Source organism: Gallinula chloropus (genome assembly GCF_964237585.1).
Source record: "Gallinula chloropus genome assembly, chromosome: 12".
Lineage (NCBI taxonomy): Eukaryota > Metazoa > Chordata > Aves > Gruiformes > Rallidae > Gallinula > Gallinula chloropus.
Genome location: NC_140097.1, coordinates 13,033,762 through 13,051,937, shown reverse-complemented (window position 1 = coordinate 13,051,937; position 18,176 = coordinate 13,033,762). Strand labels below are relative to the sequence as shown.

Genomic DNA, 18,176 nt, shown 5'->3' with positions numbered 1-18,176 from the left:
AAATACAGCCCACATGATGACCTATACAATTTCATCATTTGTAACCAGCCTTGGTATCACCACACTCACCTACTTCACAGTAGCACATCAGAGCAGTTTTAACCATTTAGTACTACTTCTTCATTGCAGTTACTGTGGGAACCACAGCTTTGACTCCACAGAGAGACTCTGGATCACTTTAAGGGAATACTTAGCAATCTCTGTCCCCCTGCTATCCAGGCAGATTCCTGGAAGTAAGTAGGGAATATTTTTATTCTTTGTGTAATACTTTACACACTGGTGACTTGGGCTGTTGCTGGACTTCCCAGCACAAGGGTGCTGCATCGTGGCACCACAGCTGTTTGCACTGCAGTACAGAACACTGCACACCTCCAGTGCAGGAGCAAGGGTCTGGCTGAAGTCACACTGGGACCCCCCAGAGCAGTCTCACCAGCTTCTTGTTTATTTCTCATCTCCCACCTGCTCACTTCATTTGATGGCACACAGCTTTGATACCAAAGAAGCCTGTCAACAGCCATCCCTTATTCACCTCTGTCCTCTTAGGCTGTCACAGACTTGCACCATTGCTCTTGCAGGCTGCTGAGTTCTCAACCATGTAATTACTCCTCCAGAAGTCTTCCTGTAAATTCGATTACTCTTGTCATCCTTCCTGAAGCCTCTTTCATGTGTCACTCCAGCCAGGTGAGAGACATCATCTGCAAAGTTCCTGGAGCGAGAGAGTGGGCAAAGAAACAAACTGCAAGTCACTGCTGTACTTTCCCATGGTCTCCAAGAGCCTAAGGAGACCCAACAGAGTCCATAACCTGCAAGACACTGGTGTGGAAGCAGCCGTGATAATGGTGGAGAAGCTGTATGGCAACTTAAACTTTTCTCCACCTACTCAAGAGCAGAGGGTGTCCAAGTTAATTTCAGTGGTAGTGTCTCCTAGGACACTCCCCAGGTTTCTGCAGGGCACCTGGAAGGAGCTCTGTATGGTTTTACTGCGCAATCACCCAATCCCAAGGTGGAGACAAAGCTCTCCCCATTTTCCCAGCCTGCACACCCCCACCAAAGAGAACCTGAGGGGTGCTGATTACCACCAGCACCCTTAGCTGTTATCCAGCACCTATTATATTCTCCCTGCAGCCAGAAAACCAGTCCTGAGACACAAAGTTCATTTCAAAGGCCAGAAAAAGAAATAAGCGAGAGTCAATTCCAACTTCCACACAAGCCTTTCCCCAAGCAGCACAGAATGATCTCCTACAGCAAAGCTTCCTGCTACCAGACACACTCAGGAACAGCAAGATCTGTTACCAAAGGAAGAGCTAAAGGCTTCACTGACAATTAGACCTGCAGACCGCTGTCTGCAGTTATCAGCTGTCCTAGTAATAACCTTCATCACCAATAGATCCATCTCCGACAACAAGACATCATGTTATTCCAGGTTTTTAAACAAGATCTGAAAGTTCTTTGTTGCCACAATAATTATTTTTCTCATTTGAGAAATGAAGTGTGACTGGTTATGCCAAACTTAATTTTATTTCTTTAATTTACAAACAAAAATATACATTTATTCTATATTTTCTCTTTGCAACCCTCCCACACACAACACACTTCTGCTCAAGGACCACAGTGAATATGGCCCAAAGCTTGATATATACATAAAAATACAACAGGAGAAAGGTCAGTCCATGACCTAGTGCAGAAGCTCCTCAGCAGCAGAACGTGGGACGCTCCAGAAATACTGGAGTCCTGCCAGCAAAGGACAGGATGGACATGTCGACCACACACAGGTGATCCTTCAGCACTGAGTTAAACTGATCAACAGGCAAATTCACTGTCTGCTCTTCACATCACCAAGGAGGGCAGCTAAGTCCTCTCAGTCAGGGTGTTGAGTCAGCAAATACTCCTTGGGACAGAAAAGCAGTTGCACCTTTATTTCTTAACTGCTGTAAGACCTTCATATCTCTTGGCTCTGTCCAAAGCCCACCAACTGCAGGGAAGCATTGCAGGTTTCCCCACGCTTTCCAGCAGCAGCTCAGGATCAGTGCTGTAAGCAGTGTCAGGAGCAGCAGAAGGACAATACAGGCACCACATCATCCATCCCTTTTAGAGTAAGCAAGCAAGCGTGGCTCAGGCCGATCCACAGTGAGTGATGGGATGCAGATGGAACACTTCTCTAATATGGCAATTGGGCTGACATGGCCAGCTCCTACCCAGCCACTGCATGGAGGGGAAAGGTGAAAGGCTGTTGACTTACATGAGACAATCCAGCTCTCACACATACATGCATGGAAGCCTTTTTTTCCTCAAAAGTAAATTTAGGAAAAAAAAAAAGGGGGGGGAAAGGGGAGTTTGTTTTCAAGGTGCCAGTGCTACTTAGAGGCCTGAGGGGCAAAGTCCGCAGGCAGAACAGAGAGGCTGCATTGCTCATTAACAAAAAGAGATAAGCAAAGGGCCTGCATAGTTTTGGCAATCAATATGAAGTTCATGTTCTTAACCAAACTTACTTTCCCTAGGGAAGGAACACCTGGTAGCAAATGCTTTCCCCTACCCGCTCGTGATCCAAACTAACACCTCCATGCTGCACCCTGCATGACAATTTCCCAGAACATCTTGCCTCAGTGTTCTTCAGGAAGACCAGGGAGTTGGGACAAGAGATGTGCACAGTCCCCAAACATCTCAAATTCCTTCTTTCTACCACTTCTAATGGAAAGTTGCTATTGCTTATAGCAGACCTCCTCAGGTAGGAAAGCACCCCCGGAGCTAGAGGAATACACCTCTTCATCCTTGGAGAGCACAGAAAACAGCCTCATCCAGCTTTCAACTGAACAGCCCCTGGATTGGAGCACGATGTCTTGAAACTACACACCAGACAGCTCAGACAACAGTAGTCCCTTTTCCAGCATGGAAGAGATTAGGAAGTTCCAGATCATTTTTAAATGAACCACACTCCACATACATGTAAGTATTTTTACCACACTGAGCCATAAAAGCTGCTCAGACCAGCAGAACGGGGATCTGAACTGCAATGTAAGAGAAGAACACTGCCAGAGAAACACATCTGTGTCCCACTTGCCTCCCAACTAAAACACCAGCCAGCCTGATGTACAGTGCTTGAGAGTTTCCAGTCACTAATACTGACAGCTCAGACTCATCATGGGCTTCTGCTCTGCCTCAAGCACCCGGTCAACTCTGGAGCCTTCATCTGCAGAGTCAGCTTCCTCCTTCACGGCATTCTCTGAGACCCTGCCAGAGCCCCAAAGCAGGCTGCAGGTGGATAGTGCACCCACCTCATCAGTTTTAATCTTGAAACTCGGCCCTGACTCAGTGCTGTTACCTCAATTTTCCAGCAAGCAGAGATGCACAGTACTACAGCCTCCATAGACTGTTTCACAGCTACTTCAGCTCAGCTAGATGGCACCACTGCCCATCCTCCTGTCCCTATTGTTCAGTCACATCCACGCTGCTCACACTAGCCAGTGCTCCCTAATATGCTTTCAGGGCACAAAGAACAAATCATTCTTCTTCATACCTATCTTCTTTCCCACACACTCAGACCACTCCTTTTCATCCCCAGCAGCTGCAATTCTTGATTTTTATCAGTATTAGCTGAAACCAGAGACAAGCTCAGCTGACCAGCTTCCCTCCTCAAACACCACTATTCACCACCTGGGCTGTTGTATGATGACAAGCCCCAGGCAACCACTGCTTGAGAAAGCTCAGGATGACCACCTTTGGTTTCAACCAACAAACTCTTTCTATGTATGCGTAATACAGCAGTCAAATCAACACTGTCATCCCTAAACACCATTCCCCTAATTGGCAGATAAGTGCTTTCAGTCATTGAGAAGGAAGAGGTGCCAGTCAAACACCATCTTCTGGGTCATATTCACATCTGGAACACAGAGGATCAGGAAGATTCAGTGTTTATAGGTTTAAGTTGGTTCTAACACTGTTCTGGGACAGCGACAGAAAATGTTTTTCCCAACAGGACTTGGACCGTCAACTTAGTTCCACGATAGGTTTTGGAAATCCTAGGGAAGAGAGGAAAGCCATGGCAGAAAGCCAAGGACAGATTTCCAATGGACATCCTAACAGCTGTGGCATCAGGGAGTCTGGAAGGAAAGGAACGAGGCATGGCATGAAGAGGGTAGCCCTGCATTAGGCATTGATGGCTTTCCAGCGGTCACTGTCTATGCTGTTGATGCTGCCCACGTGATACGGCATAGAGGCCACGTCATCCAGGTAGGCTGTGGTGTCAATCTGAGTGCTTGAGTAGAACCCAGAATCCATTCCTTCCTTCTTGGCCACAGCATACGGGTGGGGTAGGTGCACATCCACATCCTCAGGTTCATCCACCTGACACTTGTAGGAGAAAAGGATCTTCGGTTCAGACCTGAAGAGATGAAAGGTTAAAACACATTTAAGCCATGTAGGATCACAGCCACTTACCCTTAACTGAACCTCAGCAGCACTGAGGAATGGTGTACTCAGACCCCAAAACCTCTTCACACTGGCTTTCAGTCCTGAAATCTACCCAGCATACTCTGCCATGAAGTAATGCTAGATGTGGCTCTGGGTTAAGCCACTTCAGAGAAATCCTGACTCCAGTGTGGGAAAAATGTTCTCACTTTTGGAGTTATGAATTACTGGGGGCAACAGCAACAACAACACTGAACTCCACAGCAGCCCGGTTGCTGACACCAACAGGAATCCACTTCAAGTTCCACCTGTCCACATCAGCAAAACCAAAGCACTTGTGGACCACCAGTTTCCATCTCTCAATTCGGACACTGTTCCCTTCTGATTTCAGAAAGCAATAAAGGTACATTTGGATATTTTAGGATAACTGTAGTGTTCTCAATTTTAAAGCCTTCTGTTTCTTGCTTATGGACAATAAAAGCTGAAGGCTACCCTAAAGCACTCGAGTTTTTCCTATCAAGATGCAACTCCTCCGAGCGGCCACAAGGCGGCAAACCCGGCACAGGAATCGCACTCCCGAATGCTTTTAACTGGCAACTCTTGGGCCCATTTGAGTGCAGTTCTCAGCCTAGATCCTACAAACCCATCCCAAAATCCACCCACCAGGAGGATCATTTAACCTTCCGGGGCTCCATCCCTCACTGTTTACAACTTCAGCAGCAAAACTTTGAGCTAAACAGGCTGCAGACAAAGCAGCCATCCTCCTAAATGCATGAGCAGAACATCACTATCAGCTCTGCTTTGCATACAAAGGAGTCTTGGACAGAAGCACCCAGGCCTGGGTCACACAAGAAAAACGGCCAGAAATTAAAACCTGGTTACCTATCAGGCATTCTAGTCCCTGCCTTTGCTCTGCAGATGGGGACAGCTTGGGTGCAGAGCAATTAAATTACAACATATCCCCTCTAAACTCATGTTCCTGGCTACTCACCCAAAGAAGCCTTTCAGGAATGCCACATAGATGAGAGGTGCAAAGAAGCTGAAGTAAAGGAACGTGGTGGCATCGACACAGCTGTCAACAGCAGACAGGAACATGAAGGAATTTAGCACTCAAGCACAATACAGTAGATAACACCCAGCACATCCCTCCAAATGATCCCATTTCCCTCCAAAGTGCCCAAGCAGAGCACAAGAAAAGTCTTGTGCAAAAAAAATGCAAACCAATGCAAAGTAAGATCACCATCCCTGTGTCACTGCTGCTAGACATTTCCAGGGCAATCATGCCAAGACCCAAGGTCTGACCAAGAACAGTCTTAGTATTCCCAGTTTTGACTCACAGAATTGACACTGATCCCTGAAGAACAAGACTCCAGATATGTGTCAGGTTTCTAGGCCTCTCCACTGCGAGTTTCCTGACCACTCAGAGCTCTTATGGCACAAAACAGAACCAACAGCTTTACTCCTCCTTAGGAACACAGCCCAAGCTTGTCTTCTTGTCTGTCTTCAGTGTTGAAGGACACTCAAATGCAACACAAGCTTGGCTGCAGAGCTCTTCCCCCAGGATACATACCACAGTCCTTCTATGATATCCACACAGAGGAGGGCACTGCCCAGGCCCTGCAGCAGGTTCAGTAGTGCCAGGATTCCAGCATAAACATAAAAACTCTTCCTGGCTGTGGGAAAAACATGGATGCAGATGAAGCTCAACCTCAAATACCAACCCAGTGCAAACCTGTCTGATGGAGATAGCAAACCCCATAGCCAACACATCTAACCATCTTGTCTTTTTAAGAACTCCTGAAGAATTAAGACTGCAATTTCCTGTCCCATGCTGTCAGCACTGATGGGGTACAGTAGGCTAAACCTCCTGCATGGGTATGCACAACGCCACACAAGATGGGTTTTGAAAACATACAGCAGGAGACCTGGACAGGAGCAGCAGGCTATGCTGGACACCAGGTGGATCAGGCCCAGAACCACCTGCTTGTTGTGTGTGCCATACACAGCCACTCCCTCAGGGTACCCACACACAGCAGCCAGCACTTAGAGGGGGAACAGCCCAATGCAAACATCTTAGTAACAGCTTCTCTCCCTATTCAAGGGCTGCAGATTTTCTGCAACAAGAAGAGAAGCATCTTTATTACAAAGTAAATGCCCAGATAAAAGTTATGAAGCAGCTCCCAATTAGCTTTTCTTTCCTGGGGATGATCAGCACGTACACTTTAACATCACACAGGCATTTCAAAGGAAGCTGTTATTAAGAAGCCATTTCTTAGGGCTCTCTGAAGACTGTATATTTACATTACATCTGTATCATTAACTGAGCAGTAAGTTTTAATGTAATTGTTCAGCTACTGAAGTAGCAGCCTAATTGCTCTTACTCTCCTCTTCAAAAGGCACAACATACTATTTTTCCAGGGGTAATTTATCAGTCCTTTGCCATGTATCTATACCACAAGACAGTGGGGTGTTTCCACTGTGCAACCAGATGCAGGAACCTTTTACTCCCCCTTTGGTTTTACTCTGGCACTGTGTACCTCTATACTATGGAACAAACTGCAGTCACTTACAGGGCAAAGAAATCCGGTCTTTCAGAGGAGTTTTTGGAAGAATCACCACCAAGGAATAGACCTGTTGAGACAAAGAACTAACTCTTCCACAGGTGCTTGACAGCTGCCCTCAATAATCTTTGCAGGGATGATGTGTGTAGAGTCACACACTCCCCTAGATGTCTCGGGACAGTCACAGACCCCCTGATACTGAACCCAGAGCAGCTGCCAAGGCCCCACACCTCACCCCCATCAGCACACAAAGGCTGGTCACTGAGAAACAACTGAGTGAAGGACATCTGGGCTCAGCTGGAATTCAGCTACCACAGCTCCCACCACACCTTCATTACTTCAGCTTCCCTGCTCCCATCAGAAGTTATCAGTGTTGCACTGTATCAGGCAGAAAGGGGGCTAGGGCCTTTCTATACACAAATCATCTTCCTTGCCCATTCAGAAGCTATCAGAGTGCATAACACAGGCTCAGTACTTACCAGAAAGAAGAAACAGGAGCTGGCAAGCCAGAAGTGTCTCCCTCCATGGCCATAGATGTTGAAATCTTCTGCTGAGAGGTGGGCATCAGGGTACAGGATTTCCAGGGTGCCCTAGGAAAGAAGGGGCACCTACATGATTCTGTTATGGTCAGCACCCTCACTAGAGTGGGTCTTTGGGCAGAGGAGACTGTTTAAAGAATTTCAGACAATTGAACTGTCCCAGCCACCTAAGACCAAACTGTTACCCTGCTCAGACCAAGTAAAATTAAAGAAGAAACTGAAAATAACAAACAAAGGAAAAAAGTGACAGGGATCTGCATCTGAAGGAAAACAGCATTAATGACATTCCAGAAGAGAAACTGATGGAGGGGATAGGGGATGCAACCAGTTGTCTGTTTGAAATAAACTAAGAATTGTATTTTTTTCTTTAAAGTAGACCTTTCCTGCTGAAGCAACCTGGAAAAAACACCTACACTTGTGCAAGAGCTGGAAAAGGACACTGTCTCATTCACTTGAATCCCTGAAAAAAGGTATGAACAGAAGCATAGAGATAAAAGTGCTTCTAAGCCCTACTGGACCCAGTCATAGCTCAAACACTTGATATTTAAATGAGGCTCCTTCAGTGTTATCATGTGGTAGCAATCAGCTCCCTGTCTCCACAAGAGCCTGGTCACAGAACAAAGAACCTATGTGTTATTCTGGTGCTGCCCCAAGCAGAGACACACAGGACTGACCACTTACACAGAGGAGAACAAATCCAGACACTTACTGCATTGTTCAGAGAGCTGGAGACACAGCTAATAAACTGAGCTAGTGAGCCAGCTGCTAGTTTGAAGGGAAGCAGGAGCTCTCAGAGCAAGGAGATAAGAGGCCCACTCCACTGCCCTTATTCAGCAAGCACAGGTGTCCCCATCCACTGAAAAAGTTCTCACTTTGGTTCCAAAATTCACTAAATTCACTAAACAAGGCAACCTATCTAAACACCATCTCATGTCTTGGCCGAGCCACTCCTGCCATGAAGAGGTCAGGGAGATGCAGCCTGGGGTATGCTCTGGGGATCCTCACACACTGACACCAGTGTTCAGTCCCTCTCTAAAGCCTCAAAGAGCAAGGCTGCCCCGTTCCAGATAGGGGTCCCACACCTAACTGCCTAAACTCAGAGTCAAGCTCCCCTTTTACAAACCCATTCTTCCCCCATGTACTCACCTGGGTGACAGAGTATGCCAGAGACAGCACTGTGGTGATTGCCAGAACACGCTTCACACTCGACTTGCTCTCCAGGTGACCTTGAATTCAGGAATACAGAAATGTCTCAGGATATGATCCCAGCCCTGGTAAAGATCAGTTCTCTCCAAAACCATTCCAGGAAAATATTTGCATTTCCAGAGGACTTCAAGGGAAGGTCAAAGCTGACTCAACCCCTAGAAGCCACTTCCCTCTTCGGAGGGCTGAGCCTTTCACAGACAAGATAACACTTACAAAACAACAGGATTTCACTTGCTTTCCTCTGCCCACACTAATATGCAGAAAGCAAGTAAGTCCTTTTGTGGGGGTTACACAGAAGTCAGCAATGACTCCAGTGTGACATACATGGAAATGTTGTGTTGTAAAGTTTCTTCATGGGAAAAAAGTTGATGAGAGACTGGGTTAGAGCTAGGGAGAAGGTCTTACATAATCTAGAGAAATCTGCACTAGAATATGCTGAAGCAGGCAATCTCCAGAAGCTCCTTCCAACCCAAATTATTCTAGGAGCCCTCAAAAGATGAAAGAGCTAGTGATCAGATGTCCTACTGGCAGATGCAACAGCGATGCCTACCACCTTCCTTCTCCTCTGGCCCACAGGAAGAGGTTCTCCAAACAGCATTTTCACTTGCACTGCAGAAAACAGTAGAGTTACAGATTGCAGGTGCAGTTAAAGCAGCTGAATGAAGCCAGGATGGAATCAAAACAACTAAGGAGGGAATAGGAGGACCCCTTTGAATAAAATGGGGTTGAAGGAATGATCAGACTGTTGATCTTTGCATAAGCCTTCTTCACCTAAGCTGTACACTCCATCACATGCATGCAGGACAAACAAAGCACATAAAAAGCCTGAAAGTGCACAAGCCATAGATCTGTAAATATAGCCAGGTTTTCAGGCATTTCTAACTGAAACTGCCCAATCTGCCCCTTGTTTTTATTCTTGAGCTCCTTCCCTTTTCAGAATCAGCATGTCCACAAACTTACAAATGCAGCCTCTGTGGAAAGAAAGGGAATAAGGAAACACACAAAACACTCAAAAACCTCCTGACACATACCAAAGGCAAGGCCTAGAATCACCACGCTCAGCTCAATCGCCAGAAGGAAGAACCTTGTGATCTCCCACAGGATCTAAGGGATAACAGAAATCAGACAAACAGGATTAGGAGACAGGAACCAGTTGGAAGTTAATTCAGCAAAATTCCACTCTCTGCTGCGGGGGATGGCACCCTCTGAGTGGAGCAGGTCATTTCCACACACCTCCTTCATGTTTTGTAGGGGTGCTAATTGTATGCTTGTTCCAAGCCCTGACTGTGCCTGTGAAGCACAACAGTTGTGGGAGCGAGCAAAAAGCGTGCTTATGGACAGAGGAAGTGGCTGAGGTTTGCCACTCCTGAGGATGTGGCACATGTCTCGGATGTGTTTTTTTCTGCTGTACTCCCAAGGAGCACAAAACCAAGACGACCTTAAAAGTATAACATTCAAACAGACCAGTTCTTAAAGCAGTAGATTCTACAGTACAATTATATGAAGCCCCCTCACTTCCAGCTTGTCTTTCACTCCTGTGTTTTATTTGGTGAAACAAGACCAAAAAAAAACAGGAGGTGAGGCAACTTTCTAGGTAGTCACGTAATAAATCAGTGCTAGACCTAAGCCCCAATTGTGGTTTACTAATCCTTTACTTCTAAGCACTGAATGACACTCATTTGAAGATACACAGTATTTTAAGAGGCATTTGATGAGACACTTCTAATCTCAGAAAATACACTCTGTGTGTGTGTATGTATGTATGGCTGAGAGGAAACCAAAGAATCCAACAGAATATGTGTTGGTAGGAAGACTTGACAGAATATCTGTTCTACTGGATGACTTCCCACAAGGTGCACTTAGAAGCAACAGAGCTGAAAAGCACCTTCTCATCTCTTCTCCATCATTCAAGTCCTGGACTTAACGTCTGTTCAACAGAGGTGAATGAAAACACTACAAACATCCAGCCACTCACAACCAGCAGTGCACTGCTACGCTCTGATGGGTAACACTAAAAGGAAAAGCAAAAGAACCACATTGATCCCAGAGAACAGAGACAGAAGACCTGCACTCTGTAGGTGGCTCTTCTCCCTCTAATAGCTCAAGAACTACAGAGCTTTTTGTTTTATATACTATTGTGCTACAAGTCAAATAACTACAAGAGAACAGCACGTACAAAGCTATTTCCTGTTTGCTAAGGGTTTACCCTGTGCTCAGAGTGGCTTTAAGGATGTTCAGATATCAGTTTCAAAAGGGAATTCAGTTCTATTTCCTTTTAACACAAAATAACTAAATATTTTTCAAAGAGCCACTCAAATATTGGAAAAGTAACAAAGGACAGGTTTGCCTATCCTCTAAAGGTATCTGAATGTTTAGCTCTTTGCAAAGCAGAGTTGTTCCATCCCTGCAACAGGAAAGGTTTGCTGTCACCCTGTGTGTCTATTTTAGGAAGTCCATTGTTTTACAGCCCTGGATGTTGTGATTGTTTACATACAGATATCAGAACAGGATTCCATAGTATAAGTAGCTATGAGTACTGAAAAAAGCCAATAGTCTTCTTGTATGTGCATAAAAGGGAAGCCTTAGCAGATTGTTGTGACCAGAAGCACACAAAGCAGAGCCTCTACAATCAGTGCTGTACCTACCTTATCAGCAACTGTGGCAGCATCAGAGGCACTCACAGTCATGGAAACAACAGCACGAGCAATGCCAACCAAAGCCACCACAAATACCTACACAAAAGATACCAGAAGTGAATTCATGTCAACAGGTACATATGCAGTAGCAACCAGAAACCTTTTTTGAATACCATTTCCAGCTCCATTTTCAAGCCTGTACTAAGGTTTACTGTAGCAGATTAACTGCCCAAAGAAGATTCTCCAAGCCTGTTAGATGCAGGAGTACTGGCTTCGAGTTTAGAAAGGAACAGATTTCTTCAACTGCCAGATGAAACAGCTGAAGAGGTCTCATCCACTCCTCACAACAGTATCTTTACAAAGTCTTCCCACCCTTTAGTACACTTGGGCAGGGGAGGAGAAAAAAAGACAAGAAACCCCACATCCCTCCAAATGACAAGATTACAGGCTCAGTATAACAAACCAATTGCATCAGAAATCACTCAATAGCAACCACTACACTTCAGATCTGCTGGAAAACTGAGATGTGCAGTTCTCAATACTGACCGTGCTCAGGAACACAGAGGCTGCAGTCAGCAGCTCTAAAACACCTTAGGCTGTCACACAGCGCAACACAGACACCCGCAGCAGCTCACAGCAGCTGTTTCAGCACAACAGCAGGGAGCTCAGCAAGGCTGACTTACCAACTCCTGCGAGGCCACAGCCACTCTATGTGACTTGATGAATGTGCCCACCCTCCACTGTGGACTTACCCGCTAAGAAAGCGGATTTTCCCAACTAAAAGTCTTCGAGTTATGGGCTAATTCTGACAGTACAGGTATGAGACAGCTACATCTATCAGAAGAGGGTCCAAGCTGAACCCAAGGTGACTGGAGAATGGAAATGACCAAAAAGCCACCTACAGCCAAATACTTCCTCCTTAGAGGAAGGAGGGATGCAAATGCCATCAAAGAACACTATATCACTCTTCCTGACAAAAAAGAAGGGTCCCTGTATGTAATGGTGCTCTGCAGCAGCAATAATTCATCAGAGAGGAAAACATACCCTTTTTCCTTCCTTTCTAAGTTGGTATGAAATTTTCCCAATCCACCAACTTGGCTTTAATCACTGACTCCACATGAAAGCATTCCTTCAAGGCATGACAAACTGCTGTTTGAAAGGAAATCCTCACAACACACCCTGACATCCTCACTTCCCAATAACATACTCCAGGAGATTGAACTGAATGAAAGCATTTTCCTCTAAGGCTGCTTCATCACTTTCTGCTTCTCACTGTCTTGAAAAAGTCAATAGCATACGGTCAGCTCACTTTCTTCTTCCCTGTGGTTTCTCAGGAGTTTTTGGTTTTTGAAGCCTCTGACATGAGCTTCCTACTGAGCCATGTTCATTAATGGAAAAGTGAAGGAAAAATTAAATCCAGAGTGAAAATGTCTGGTGGTAGTTTTAAACATTTGGAGCGTTGGTGTGTATACCTGGTTATCCAAAAGCAGGCACAAGTGCAGCACCCACACTCTGACCTGAACGAGCTAACAAGACTTCCCACCAGAGATTCAACTGGGCCAGCTAGCTCAGGTTTCCTTTTGGTGCTTCTTGGGTTTTGCCATGCCAGTACCTGTACACAGCCCAAAGGAGGACACCTCCATCTAACTCAATTCAAACACACATTTACTTCTACAACCTGCTCTAATGTCTGAGGAAGAACAAACATGTTATGTTACACACTGAGGCAAGCTGAGATCTCAAAAAGCACCCATGATAAAGCTTCTGAAAGACATTTTTGAACAAATCGAGGTAGATCCTCAGATGCATTTACCATGCCCTGTGGCCAGTAAAGTTGAGAGATTACTACAGAGTGTACCTTAAATCAAAAGCTGCCTGTGGCTTTTTACACTGGAGTGGAGAACAGACAAGATCTTACACGTTAAGAGTTGTAACTGTACTGCCTAGACATTCTGTTTTCACCTTTAGAAGTAACAATGTCATCAAGTCGGCAGCCACTTTGATATGATGGGAAAGCAACTAACAGGGTTGGGTTTCTACATTCCCAGACTCACCAGAATGCTGTCACATCAGCACTTTCTACAGCAGATGACCAAGCGTTCCAACAGCTTCACATTAATAATTCTCCAGTGTTTCACTACCTTAGTGAGAAGCTGGTTTTGAAAAGCTGTTTTTGTGTTACATGTGACAAGAAAGTGTAAGATGCTAAATTCCATGACAGCAAAGAACAAAAAGGGGGGTGGGATGGTGTGAATCACCACAGGAAAACAATATTCACCCAAATCCAGTAGATATGTGCCAGAATCTGTGAAAAACGGAAGGGGGTGGGGATGGGATGGGGTGGAAGAGAAAAAGTAAAGAAAATGTGTGTGTATTCCTTGTAGTACCCCTTCAACTAAAAATAGGTCTTATCCCTGTGAGATCTCGTTTAGGTTCTCTCTGCACTAATTCAGTGCAATTGTTCATGACTGGTAATAAAAACCACTCACTCATCAGTTCAAAAGCACAGAGCAGTACTCACTAGTATGTAGAATGTAGTGAAGATTGGGCTGGAAGTGACCCGGATTTTGGCCCTGGCAGAGGGCAGCTTCCAGAGAAGAAACATAAAGAAAAGCACATTGGGAACCAGGAGCAGAAGATCCCAGTAGCGGACTCTGCAAAAAGTAAATAAACCAGGATTTTTTTTTCTGTTCTTCAACATCTAGAAGGCAAGGCACCAGCCCCAGTCCCTTCTCAACCAAGCTCCCAGAAAGCAAGCTCCTTCCCCTGGCCCAGGGCCAGGCTGTGGTCCCATTTCCTTCATCTCACCTGGACTTCCCAATGTCCTCGTAGAGCAACAGCAGGCACTTGTGTGGCACAGTGATATTGGTGCCATTGGTCACCTGCGTTGTTGTTGTTGGGGGCAAAGATGTCACATTATCCAGTGCTGTCACCAGGGTAGTCGAATATGTGATGTTGTCAGTCACAGAGAATCTTATCAGAGACATCATGGACTGGAACATCCTGCCTTTCCTTCTGGTCCAGGTCAAACACAGCCCAAGACAACCACAGCAAAGACAGAAAGCAACATTAAATCAGTTGTGAGTCAGAGCAAAAAAATACATCCCTGCCATTAGGCCCCTGCACAACTGCTTCCTGCTTGTTGCAGCCAATTATCATCATCAGAAAGACTGTATTGCACAATGAAATGCCACCTGCCCTTCCTCTGCACACAGCTACTGTGGACAGTACAAAACCACTATCTTGTATCACAGTAACAAGCACCTTCAAAATACTTTAACACTCTGCTGGATTAAATTTTGGGATTTGTTTGAGCTTTGGCAGATTTGTAGAAGAAATCAAGACTCTGCAGCAATACACAGCATCATCAGATGAAGACACAAACTCAGCTGCACCAGAACATTAATTATTGTTCCCCCTCCCAAGATCAAGAAGTCACAGTCAACGATTTGATGAAGAACTACTGTGAAGAAAACCAAGGTCCATACCTAAAGCCTTTTGCTGTTACCAACCCTACAGTCTGAGAGCAGGGAGAACCTCACATACTTTTACCTAAAGGGACTGTACAGAGTCTTCATCTTCCAAAACCAACACTGTCAAGAGCCAAGATTCAGCATTTTTCTTCTAACCCTCCCCAAGACACCAGAACTATTTCAATTTTAAGCACACCAGTAAGGCTGTGAAAAGACAGTGTCTTTCTAAAACCCTTTAGCATTAGGTTATCTTACTTCTTTACATCCACCTGTCTCGACTGCATTGCTCTTCTCAGACACAGATGAGCATCACTGGTAGTTTACAAACCCAGAACTAGATGCAGCCCTACCTAATGGCTTTCCTAAGGTCAAACTCTCATGCAGCAGAGTGAGAACCTGAAGAGTCACAATACTCAGTTCGTTTACCTGCCCTACCTTACACCTCTCCTGTCTCTTAGAAAGATGACAAGACAGGACTTCCCATTACCCTGATGAAACTCTTTCTGTCTTGCCTCCCCTGAGAGCACATTCACATCTTTTCCACCATCTGTCCATCCCCAGTCCCTACACTGCTACAGTATGAACTACATCTCCAGAAGTTAGAGGGAAACTCTGCTCTGCCATCCATGAAAGTCCACATGCTTCCTGGCTGTGCCAGTGGCTCTGGCAGAAACCCCACCAGTAGCAGTTCATCCCTTTGTTGGTTCTATGATTACATTGGAAGCTTAAGTGAACTATGGCACACTGGACTTTAGATAGAGATTTAGCATATACTAGAGTTTTGACCTGATTTACCTTACTAAGCCTACTCCTGATTCAATGTACTGCCTTGTACAAATCCTCTCCTCTTCCCACCCTAAAACAGAAGCCCACGCAGTAAAGGCACTGACTAGCTACAAGCTGAATACAAACACGAGGTCCTACCATCTCTCCCAGCACTGCCAATAGAAGTGTTTGCAGACAACACAGAGATTAAGAAAAAAACAAAACAACTCTATCAGCTGGCATCTTAAAGATGCACACTGCCAGAAACAGCTCTCCAGCAGCCTGTGCGCTACAGTCAACCCATGATTCATCTAAAAACGCCACCAATCTGCCAGTTTGACCTTAGCCCTGGCTGGCATGGCAAAACTGACAGCCTCCATGACAGGAGTCAAAAGGTATTTTCTCTGATAGGTTCTGGGTGAATCACAAATCACAAGAAACCTGCACAGCCCTGTGTCATCCGTGGAGCTGAGTTCAGTATCACCTTCCTCACAAACTGCTCGAGGCTGTCAGCCACAGACTCTTCTTTCTTTTCAGGGCATGAAACTCTTCCCAAGTCTCCTGAGGGGTAAGGGGATCACCCCACCCTCAGCTAACAAGCCCTTCCTTTGAGTCACCCATGCTAACACATACTTGCTGAGCTGGGATTTCTCTTTCACGACTGCCATATGCTGTGCTGCACAGGAGACGTCACGTTGAATAAACAAACACGTGCAGACCTGGAAAGATCAACTTTGTGCTGAGGTGGCAGAATCTGCCAACAAGTCCCCATTCTAGTAGAGGTTCCAGCAAACAACTTTCAAATTCCAGACTTCTCTCTGAAGTGGCCTCTCTTCCCCCCAAGCTTCTCAGTTCTCTGAACTGACACCACCGAGAATAATTTTCTGTTAATAATTTTGCTCCATTCTATTCCCCTGAAGCACCTCTGCATCTCAGTAGCAGCAAGGACAAGTATAGAGTATTTGCTAACACAGAAAAAATTCTATCTATTTTTTTAAAATGTTGGGAAAGGGTACAAACAACTCTCACAGAGCACAGGTAGTATGACATCATCAACTGCAAACCCTCACATCCTCCTACTATCTCTTCTGGGACAAAGAATTTCATCTGCCTGTCCCACTGAAAAGAGCTTAAGTATAAAGCTCTGAGAGAATTACATGAGAAAAACATCACCTTTATAAAAAGGACAAAGAGGCTCCACTTTCTTCCCCTACAAGCCACCACTATCACACAATGGCAGAGAGCTGCTGATAAGGAGAGGAGTTGGCTGCATGTAACAGGGCTCCGTCACAGTTTCAAAGGGCAAAGCAGAATCAAGTTCACCCTTCAGCCAGGCTGCTGGTTACACCTGGTATTAGTATCCTATTCTTCTTCCTAAAACTGAGCACACACAAAGGCAGAGCAACAGAACATCCGATGTGGTTAGAAAGAACAGCCAAAGCCATCAGCCAGTGTGACTGTCATGCTTATCTAATGGCTAAAGCCCCATGGTGAGGATATGGAGAACTGGCCCATTCCAGCCAAAATCCCCAGCAACTTCTACAGCAACAGGAGGAGGAACTAATGGCAAGGATCCGGCTAGGCTCGTCAGCCCCAGCAACACTGCTCCTTACAGTGCACTGTCCAAACCCATGCCCCATCTAGTCCAAAATAAATCCAGTCAGCTGAGCATATCCAAGAGATCACTCACCACACCCTGCTTCCCTGGGGCTGTTCGCTTCAGCCAGCGCAGCCTACACAACAAGGGTCAACTCACCCTGTAGCCACACAAAAAGGAAACCAGTGCCTTGCACTAGAAAAGAAACTGAAATGGTTTCCTACACTACAGCCTGACTTGGCCAAGGCCTGTTCCTCTGCCCAGGCACTGGGCTCACAAGTCACATTCGGCTGAAGGACACTGGCATGACACAGTGTCAGGGAGGGCTCAGCTGCCCCCTCAGCGCTGCCTCTCACCAAGGGGATGTTGCTTCTTGATTCACAGCACCATAACCCTAGCAGAGCTCAGCAAAATTCACACTCCTGGCAATTCTCTGTGCTCTCAAAGCCCAACCACATGAAAGCAAGTTACACACCAGAGTTTCAGCTCCAATTTTAAAAAAAAAGAAAAAAAAAAAGCCTGCTTTCTTTCTGAAAACAGCATGTGAAGATCTTGCAGAAAAAGATCATACAAGGGTTAAAAGACTGGTCCTTAAAACACTGTATCTTTGCAGGAGAAAACCGCACTGACCAGATTCCTGCTAAAACATGACTGTTACTGCAGTAACTTAAATGCTTTTAAACAAGTGTCTCTGTGACTTTGTGAGGTGACTCTTCAGATCTCACTCTTGGTCACAACTGTTGCAGTTTGCCCATCACCATCGGCACAAACTCACGAGACGGGGATTTTCCGCCCACGACCAAGGGCCGTTTTCTCTCTCTTCCCCACGCTCTGTTCTCATCTCGTTCTGGGCTAAACTTAGAAAGCAGCCGCAGCGCCGGGAACAGCGACAGCAACTCGCCAAAAGCAGAGCGAGCACCAGCGCTACCCCGAAACCCTCGGCCCGGGAATCCCGGTGCAGGGGCGCGTTTCGGAAAGGGGCACCCTCGGCTCTC

The 18,176-nt window shown here is 45.8% G+C and overlaps 1 protein-coding gene across 1 annotated transcript; it reads right to left on the bottom strand.

The window, feature by feature from the left end:
- Positions 1-1,499: 1,499 nt before the first annotated feature.
- TPRA1 (transmembrane protein adipocyte associated 1) lies at positions 1,500-16,803 on the bottom strand. Its single transcript, XM_084269803.1, has 11 exons — positions 16,758-16,803; positions 14,155-14,361; positions 13,868-14,000; positions 11,356-11,442; positions 9,742-9,814; positions 8,651-8,730; positions 7,445-7,555; positions 6,975-7,035; positions 5,975-6,077; positions 5,396-5,476; positions 1,500-4,378 (listed from the first exon to the last, which is right to left on the bottom strand). The coding sequence occupies exons 2-11, from the start codon at positions 14,346-14,348 to the stop codon at positions 4,144-4,146; spliced, it is 1,158 nt and encodes a 385-aa protein (XP_084125929.1). The 5' UTR covers positions 14,349-14,361; positions 16,758-16,803; the 3' UTR covers positions 1,500-4,143.
- Between the last annotated feature and the right edge of the window lie 1,373 nt (positions 16,804-18,176).